Genomic DNA, 9555 nt, shown 5'->3' with positions numbered 1-9555 from the left:
ACCACCACGACCCGTTCCTGCTCCCAGGAGGGCCCTGGACAGGGGGATGGCAGACCGGAGGGAACCGGACGTCTGGCCCGAGCCCCCCGCACCGGACGTCTGGCCCGAGCCCCCCGCACCGGACGTCTGGCCCGAGCCCCCCGCACCGGACGTCTGGCCCGAGCCCCCCGCACCGGACGTCTGGCCCGAGCCCCCCGCACCGGACATCTGGCCCGAGCCCCCCGCACCGGACGTCTGGCCCGAGCCGCCCGCCGCGGACCCCGAACCCGAGCCGCCCGCCGCGGACCCCGAACCCGAGCCGCCCGCCGCGGACCCCGAACCCGAGCCGCCCGCCGCGGACCCCGAACCCGAGCCGCCCGCCGCGGACCCCGAACCCGAGCCGCCCGCCGCGGACCCCGAGCCCGAGCCGCTTGCCGCGGACCCCGAGCCGCTTGCCGCGGACCCCGGGCCGCCTGCCGCGGACCCCGGGCCGCCTGCCGCGGACCCTGAGCCCGAGCCGCCTGCCGCGGACCTTGGGCTCGAGCTGCCAGCCGTTTGCTGGTCGGACAATCAAGGCCGGACGGCGCGGCCTCCCGGCCGCCCTCCAGACCCGCCTGGACGGACAGAGCGGCCTCCCGGCCGTCCTCCGGAACTGCCTCGCCGGGCAGAGCGGTCTCCGGGCCGTCCTCCGGACCCGCCTCGCTGGACTGCTGTTGGCCTTTTGATTGGCCTTTTGGGCCCCCTCCTCCTGGACTCTAGGAGGAACCTCGTTGCGGTTCCTTGAGGGGGGGGTTATGTTACGGTTTCTGTTTCTTTGCCCTTTTGGTTTGTTTCTTTTTTGTTCTGTGATGTTTTCAGTTCACTTCCTGTTTTTGTAGGGTTTCCTGTTTTTTTTTGTTGTGAGTTTTACTTTGGTTCCCCATCCTGCCTGATTGTGTTCACCTGTGTCTCGTTTGTCTGTATGTATTTAAGTCTTGTCATTCCCTTCGTCCTGTGCTGGTCCATAGTTTGTAATTGTATTGTTCCCCAGTTTCAAGTGTAATGTATTTCGAGTATTCTAGCCTGCTGAAGCAGTGGTTTTGGTTTTCTTGTAGTTTTTGTTATTAAACCCCCATTCCCTGCATCCTCCTGCCTCCTCTCCTCTCTGCGCCTGGGTACTTCCCTTCTCCCCCGTAACAAAAACGTGCTGGATGAACACATATTCTGAGGCTTGCACACAAAAACAGTAAATCAATACATAAAGAAAAACAAGGTTGGATCTTTGGGTTTTTGTTGTTGTTTGTTTGCTTGTTCTGTTGTTTTTCTGATGAAAACTGAATCCTGGGGAATCTGTAGAGAGTCTGAAAAAAGCCAAAGACTGATCAAAAGCAGAACACTATACAACAAAACACATGCACACACAAGAAAACACACAAACAAATGTGCTAAATTCATGACTCATACAGTTCAGATGAAAAATCCCATCAAGAATCCTTTGTTTGATTTTGAATCCTTTTTTAGTTAAAGGGAAGCCAGGTGATTCTCAAAATGAACACATGTTCATTCTGCAAAAGCACATCGTTTTTCCACAGATTTAGCCGGTGTTTAAATTCAAAAATAGCCCAATTGAGAAAATTAGAGAAAGTTCAACAAGGTAAACATCTTAATTTAACTGTTCCAATTTTTGGTTTGTTTGTATAAGAAAAAGGTATATTTACGTCAAATAAAAGACTCCTTCAGCACCATGGACAGCTCCGGGTCAAATGAAAACTGTTGTCTTTCTGATTACAACAAACAGAAACATGAAAAACGTTCAAACAGAAAAATAGACGAATTGTACAGATAAAAATATGGACATTTTTTAACGTAAAACCAGAAATGAAACAAATTAAAGCATTTGTTTGTTTTTTAATATTGAATAATTTATATAATTTAAAGAAATATTTAAATTTGAAAGTATACAAATTACCCTGCTATTGTTTTTCTTTCTATCCATGATCTTAACATTGCAAAATTTAAATAATTAAAATTTGTTTTGTTTTTATTTTTGAGGCCCACAGTACTGTTTCATTTGTTCCACTAGACGTCGCCCTTGTTTCCTCCAATATTTTATAACAGGCGCAATTTTCTCCCAAAAAAAAGATTACAACCTTCAGGCAAATCAAGAAATAAAACTGAATATACTTTGATAGGAAAGATGAAGTTATCAGACAGAGAGTGGTGTGATGATGACGGCGACTTGAAGCTCCGCCTTCTTCTTCTTCTTCTTCCGCTGAGCCTCCTCTCAGGAGAGAGGGAAAAAAACGACGTTTTCTCAGACAAACGGATGCACCTTCTGCGCAGGCGCAGCAGGATCGAGGCTGTTTTGGAGGCAAATCCCTGACCGATGTCCGTCCCGGAGGAGCGCGCGGTGGCCGCGCTGGAGGCCACATAAGCGGCGGTCCGGCGGCAGCGCTCCTGCATGCGGAGCTCCTGCTCCACGCCAGCTCGTGTTGGAGGGCCACACTGGGGGGTCGCAGGCGGCTGTGAGGGGAAGCAGCGTCCCCCCGCTGCCCGCCTCCCTGGAGCAGCAGCAGCACCGCAGACAGCGACCATGACGCGGCTGCGCAGGAAGGCTCTGGTCGCCCTCTTCCTCTTCACGCTCTTCATCTTCGGGACCATGATGGGGCTCAGGACGCTGAAGCCCAGCGACGGCTTCTCGGACTTGGCTCCCGGCCTGGACTCCATCGGGGAGAGGTCCGAGAGGAGGCGGCAGGAGGCGGGGGACGTGGGGGTGTCGCCGGGCCACTTCCACGAGGGCGGCAGTGACACGAAGGTGGTTTTCAGCAAATCCGACCGCGACTACAGCATTTTCTACGACGTGCACATCTTCTACTACCTGTGGTACGGTTCTCCCAGCGTGGACAACAAGTACATCCACTGGGACCATGTGATGGTCCCGCACTGGGACCCGAAGATCGCAGCCAGCCACGCTCAAGGAAAGCACACCCCCCCAGAGGACGTTGCCTCCAGTTTTTACCCTGAACTGGGACCCTACAGCTCCAGGGACCAGAAGGTGCTGGAGTCCCACATGTCCCAGATAGAAGCGGCTGCAGCAGGTACAGAGATGTTCCTCCTGGACGTTCAGGAAGAGTTTCAGCTCTGCAGCATCTCCATGGATGCGGTCCGTTCAGCAACCCAAAAAGGGCTCTGATGGTCCAAACCTCTCTAACTCTGCCTGGTGCTCCATTATCTGGTTACCTGGCAACAGCAGAAGAAAAAGAAAAAAAAGTTTTCCTCAGAACAGCGATGCTTCTCCTCATCTGAGCAGCTCTTTCACTGCTGGGGTCAAGGGTCATCTTAGATTCAATGTATTTGAAATAGGGATGTAGTGTGACAGGTGTGAATAATGTCCTCAGAAGCAGTCACAACTACGTCACCAGTTGGTATGCTCAGCCAGATCAGGAGGTCTGCAAAAATAACAGATAACAATAGAATAGATTGTTAAACTGTAAAAATGCGATCTTCAAGTTGATTTCTGACAAAAACTTGGTGTCACCGCTTTGAGCTTCCAGGTTTGAGGTCCGTCAAGTCACGTGGAGCTTGGTGGAGACAAAAATAGAGATTTCTTTTTTGCTGTCCTGGTTTTGTGACGTCACAAGAGTGGAAAAACTGAACAATTTACGGGAAGCTGTGTGTCCAGAAGTCAATGGTCACTACATTCTGAAATAAATGGTCTAATTGGAAATCAATCCTTTTTTAAATGTTCTCTTTATTACACTCCCCCTCCCTCCTCCCTGCAGGCGTAGTGGTGTTGTCATGGTATCCTCCCGGGGTGGCTGACGACCACGGTGAGCCCACCGAGGACCTGGTTCCCGCTGTCATGGACGCCGCCCACAGACACAGCATCAAGGTAACTGGTGAGAAAACCGCTATGTTTTTCCTTTCTAGTGATTTGTTCGTCGCGTGATGGCGATGCAATACCCCCTGAGGAAAAAAGATATTGTGCACATCCTTTCAACTCAAATGCATTTATTACCAGAGGCCTGTTCTGAACTTCTCCTTTCCTCGCAAGGTTTTTGCCTTGCAGCTGCATTGCATTGTGGTTCCTTAGCCGGTAAATGATCTTCTGCAGCTTGGGTTTTGAGGCCTGCAGGCTCCTCCTCTAAAGGTTAGACACGCAGATTTCTTTCCTCAGACGCCATGTTGGAGGCTGGAGGTGCTCAGGACAATCTGAACAGAGTAAGCCGAGCATCCGACTCCGGTGTTCAACGGAGACGTAGGACTGTTGGGTTTATGCAGCAGCGTGTCTCACCGTTGATGTGAGACTGAATCTCTCCGCTGACAGGATCTGAGCTGAAGTCTCTGACATCCCAGCATCACTTCAAACCCGTGAATATAGGTCATGGGATTAGGGACTCGCGCTAAAAGACTTTACTGCATAATCTTTAGGCAAACAACTTTGAATCAGAGCAGCAGAACAACGTGGAGAATTCTCAAACAGAGTTGGAGGTGAATTATCGGTTTTAGACCCAGCTGTGCCTCGCAGGCTTAAAGATCAATTCTGATTAAATCATGTTTTTGGTTTTTTAACATGTTCTTATGGGATTTTTCTGATGATGGAGGACATATTGTAAGAAAATTAAGCTCAAAATGGCATTTCTGAGAATTTTTTATTGACTTTTGTGTAAATCAAGAGCGGACAAATAATGGTGTTTGAAAAAGAGCCTTCAGTATTTGTGACATAGAAAATACGCTGGGAGGGCCACAAGCTCCCTGCTCCGCTATGCCCTAAAACATGGGAGGGGAAAGGGGGGTGGGGTTGCTCTGTGCCAGCTAACCCACCCAAAACTAAGAGGTGAAATTTTAATAAAGAACACAGGTCTTTGATTTGAGCTAAAAATGGCATCATCTTAATAAAAGGACCGCTGGGGGACGCTTTTACAATAGATCAGAAGATGATTGGAGTTGGACTTTAATGTCTGATCCAGGAAGCAGGAGCAAAGCTGAACCAGAAGGTTTTAGGCTGACAAAAATCTGAACAGGAGGACTTTTCTGCTTCACAGCATGTCTGCGTGAAAAAGCGTCGGTGCTGTGCTACCATGTTAAGCGGAAAATGGATTTTAGTGAGTTGAACTTCTGCAGACTGAAAATATGGGCCACACAGTGAAGGAATGTTAGCTTGGTGCCTAAAGAGACAGTGGCCTGATGAGCTTCTATCTGTACAGCATCAGACGGCCATCCATCTTCTCATTATCTGCGTCCATCACAGCCGGAGAACAGTCCAGCTTTGAGAAGCACAACAACCAGAAACCATCGTGCTTGTTTCTGACATTTGTTCTCTTTTTATAAAAATGCACAATTTTTGATCAGATCATGTTTCGGGCTAACAATCATGTGGAGACAGAGCACCTGTTTATTTTTTTGTTTGTTTATTTTTTAACAGTCATGCAGTGATCACAGTCAGTCCATCTGCTCGTCTCTGCACAGGTGGCCTTCCACATTCAGCCGTACAAAGGAAGGACGGACCAGAGCATGCATGACAACATCAGATACATCATCGACAGGTGAGCTGTCTCCCTCACCACTGGTGTTTCAGAGCAGGAGCTCCTGAAACCCTGATGAGGAGGATGAACCTCTGGGAACATCACATCAAGCCTCTCTTCAGTCACATCTTAATATAAAAGAAATCAGTCGGATATGTATTTTATTTTTTATTCTGTAAAAGATAAAAATTACTAAACTTTTAGGTTATCTGTCTCTAACTTTAAATCGTGAGTAGCAATCCTGTTCAGATATGTTTTATTTTGACAAGATTGGTGGACTTCCTGTTCTAAAGGTGAAAGCAGCCGTGAAGCGTCATCACTTTACACTTCACCTGGTCCTCCGGAGAAGCTCATGGCATTAGTTGATGTAAATAACAGAATCAACCAGACAGGAAGTTTAGGATAGAGAGAAGAAAACGTCTGTGATTTTCAAAATAAAATAGTCCATGAAAACTTCATGTGCTCCAGTTTGGCTCCACAAGCGCTGCAGCCGTATGGAGTTAATTCAGCCGTGCCTAGCAACTGTTGCTATCAGACTGCAGAGGTCTTTCATGTGGCATGATTTATTTGATTGGTGCATTCAGCTGAATACCACTGCAGATAAATCATGGCTGCATCATAATTTTGACTCATTTTAAATGCTTTTTTTTTCACAGGTATGGAAAACATGCTGCCTTTTACAGATTCAGGACCAGCACAGGAGAAGTCCTGCCGCTCTTTTACATCTACGACTCCTACCTGACCCCGTCGGAGTCCTGGGCGGAGCTTCTCACAGCTAAAGGCTCCAGGAGCATCAGAGGCACGCCATACGATGGGATTTTCCTCGCCCTCATTGTCGAGGAGCGCCACAAGTATGACATTTTGGCCAGCGGCTTCAACGGCGTGTACACCTACTTTGCTTCCAACGGCTTCTCGTTTGGCTCCTCCCACCAGAACTGGAAGGCCATCAAGGCCTTCTGTGACACAAATAATCTACTGTTCATCCCTAGTGTGGGTCCAGGTTACATCGACACCGCCGTGCGTCCGTGGAACAACCACAACACCCGAAACCGGGTCAACGGGCGTTACTATGAGACGTCCTTGCAGGCCGCCCTGTCCATCAGGCCAGAAATAGTCACCATCACGTCCTTCAACCAATGGCACGAAGGCACGCAGATAGAAAGGGCCGTGCCCAAGAAAACAGTCACACGTTTGTATCTGGACTACCAGCCGAACCAGCCAGACCACTTCCTGCAGCTCACCCGGCAGTGGGCCGAGACTTTCAACAAAGAGAAGGACAAGTGGCTGATGTGAGCCTCAGTCTCTGAGAAAACCTCTTCTTTCCGTGACCAATAGGTCAAAAGCTACTTCGCTGCAGCCAGTCGTCTTTTCCTGATTGCATTATGATGGTTAGAAGAAGTCCAGTTTCTCCAGGTTCTAATTTTCCCCTGATGATGAGGACACTCTATGGAGAAATATTCTTTTTAATTATTTTGCAGTTGTTAAATGATCTCCACACATGTAGATATGTTTTACAAACAAAATTTGTGGATCTGTTAAAAACTTTGAGAATCATTTGGTGATTTTGTAATACGGTTTAGTCTTTGTGTAAACACACATACAGCGATACATTGGTTTTGCTCACGTAGAAAAAAAAGCCTTTCCTGTCTTCAGACATTTTTACATGTCCTCATAACAGCATATAAACACCCACAAGAGTGTTTTCTTTGGAGGGGTGGGGCTTACAAACATAAACTTAAGTCCCATTTTCTGACTTTTGACAGGAATATTTCATCTGAATAGATCAAATACTCAACACATTTCTCCAGTCAGCAGCCAGTCGGTGTATCACCTCTCACTAGATTACAAAATGTTACTCTATTTAATGTAAATGAGTGTTTTTCCATTTGTTTCTTGTGTTATGTAGCTAAAAACTAGGAGAAATTCTTGAACTTTTAGCTACCAAAGCAAGTTTAACAGATTTCTTTTATTTTGTTTGGGATAATCCTGACCACACCATGCTTTTGCTGTCTGTGTTTCAAATAGTTTTGGATTTTCTGCTCCAAGTATAAATCAGTCTCCGTAAAGATGATCTGAACAATGAGATGAAACGGTGAGCAGGGCAAACACTGGGGAGACTTTTCTGTCATTTAGAACCTCAAAGTTCATCCTCAGCCACTTGCTTTGTTTTTCAGCACTTCTTTTTAAATTCATTTATTTTAAATTTGTATATGTTTCCAACTTTTCTGTCTGTTTTTTTCTATAAATTGAAATAAACTTTGATTCAATCCAGGTAAAGACATCAGTTTGGGGCACTGACACAATAACTGAAATTTTCTGTCTTGCAGGAAACGTCATTGATATTTCCAGCTAACGAAAGATTCTTTACCACTGGCAAGATTCAATATTCACATTTTTTTCTTTTTTAAATTATTTATAGCTACATTACCTACATTATTAATTTAGAAATTAATTAGGAAATAAGCTAATACAAAAGGGAAAACCAGTCAGTTTAATCAGGTGCATACATTTAAAAAAATCTTCCTGTTTAATTTCTTCATTTTTTCACATTAACATCTGGTTCTCTTCAGGCACATCAGGTCTGACTGTAAACATGAATGCGACAAAGGTTTCCCATGATCTTATGTTTCTTAAATAACACAAGAAGATTCGACAAATGTTTCTGAAGATAGAAAAACATTTTTGCAAGTGTGCAAAACAATTTTACAACTGTTAATCTTTCATGTACAGTTTTCCAAAAGCACTTAATTGTTTAGCCCTTAAAAATTTTCCTTTGCAGATGCAAAACGTATTTACATGTGTGGACATCAATACTCACAAAAAGGAAGTCTAACTCCATGATTGTTCTTGCTGTAATTTTCTAAGTGAATATATAGTATGTCTGTTTACATTCCTGTGTGGGATTTTTTTTCTAACAGTTTGCTCTGCAGGAACCATAAAAGAAAAAAGCTTCAGGCTCCTCCCCCTCTGGGATGGTCCTACAGACTTGCCTGATATAGGCAGGAACAGGGGCGATTCCAGGATTTTTGTTCTTTCGGGAGGCTTTATCATTTTATTTTGACCGGCAGAGCATACAGGTCACTCTGGCAACATGTTTCCATGGTTCCTCCTTCTTTCCATCACCTCCTTGGAAGCGGCGGTCCATCTGACGTACAAACTTGCCTTAAAGCTCATCTCACTGTTTTTATGAGATTGTGTGAATCCATGCTTTTGAAAGAAGCTCCATGATTTTCCTGTGTCAAACCAACATTTTCAAATACATCCTTCTTTAAATTCGACCAAACAAGTCTACAAGCAAGGAAGAATTCAGCAATATCCCAACAATTCAGAACTTTGGAACCAGTGATGCTGGAATCTTTTGAGTTACTAACTCATGAAACGGTTTTAGGTGTGTAAGACCTGGATCCTTGTGGCCTAAATCACAGCACATCAGCAGAGGGAGATGCTTGCTCTTTAGTCTGCTGAAGAATAACAGAATTACAAAACATTAATCTCGATATGTTTACTGAGAAAACATTGACTAAATACTTTCTTAAATATACAGTTAGGTGTTTTATCTTCAGTGTTGATCTCATGTGGACTTTTACTACTTTTTAAGAGTCTGAATCTGTTTTTTCTTAAAAACTGAAGGCTTTGGCATTTTCCACTGGTCCCTTGAAAGTTGCCTCTGCAAGCGCATATAGACCCCGTCTATAAAGGCATAAAAAAAAAGAAAAAGACTATTAACTAAAAATAGCTCCTTAGTTAAACAACTGAAGCTATTTCAGCTGGACAGGTTGACAACTATAGGAAAAACATTTAGACTGTAAAGACTGTATAGCTAAAAAAAAAAAATCGGGATAAATACCACCTGCTGATTTACAATGTATTTAAATTATACAAAAAAACAGATAAAAGAAAGACAGATTTAAAAGGAGACAAAGAACCAGAAGTTCTTCTTTAATCTGAGAACTCAGAAACCTTTCAGCTCAACAGCTAAAATACCTAATCTGTCATAACTCCACCCGTGCGGCTAGGAATCTTCTTTTTAGACATCAGTGTCCGTTTTTACAGTTATGAGCTGAAACATGTC

At 45.1% G+C, this 9555-nt stretch overlaps 1 protein-coding gene across 1 annotated transcript; it reads left to right on the top strand.

Moving 5' to 3' along the window:
- Nucleotides 1–2190: 2190 nt before the first annotated feature.
- Nucleotides 2191–7764, top strand: LOC101155122 (glycoprotein endo-alpha-1,2-mannosidase-like protein). Its single transcript, XM_004074099.4, has 4 exons — nucleotides 2191–3056; nucleotides 3741–3850; nucleotides 5428–5504; nucleotides 6140–7764. The coding sequence occupies exons 1-4, from the start codon at nucleotides 2420–2422 to the stop codon at nucleotides 6774–6776; spliced, it is 1461 nt and encodes a 486-aa protein (XP_004074147.1). The 5' UTR covers nucleotides 2191–2419; the 3' UTR covers nucleotides 6777–7764.
- The last annotated feature ends 1791 nt before the right edge of the window (nucleotides 7765–9555 follow it).

This window comes from Oryzias latipes, chromosome 11 (assembly GCF_002234675.1).
Source record: "Oryzias latipes chromosome 11, ASM223467v1".
In the NCBI taxonomy this organism is placed as follows: domain Eukaryota; kingdom Metazoa; phylum Chordata; class Actinopteri; order Beloniformes; family Adrianichthyidae; genus Oryzias; species Oryzias latipes.
The sequence above is the reverse complement of the archived record's forward strand: the minus strand, read 5'-3'. Positions and strand labels throughout refer to the sequence as shown.

Coding starts and splice junctions, on each gene's coding strand:
- LOC101155122 (XM_004074099.4), top strand. CDS start 2,420: ATGCGGAGCTCCTGCTCCACGCCAGCTCGTGTTGGAGGGCCACACTGG. Junction 3,057..3,740: donor GATAGAAGCGGCTGCAGCAG/GTACAGAGATGT, acceptor TCCTCCCTGCAG/GCGTAGTGGTGTTGTCATGG. Junction 5,505..6,139: donor ATCAGATACATCATCGACAG/GTGAGCTGTCTC, acceptor TTTTTTTCACAG/GTATGGAAAACATGCTGCCT.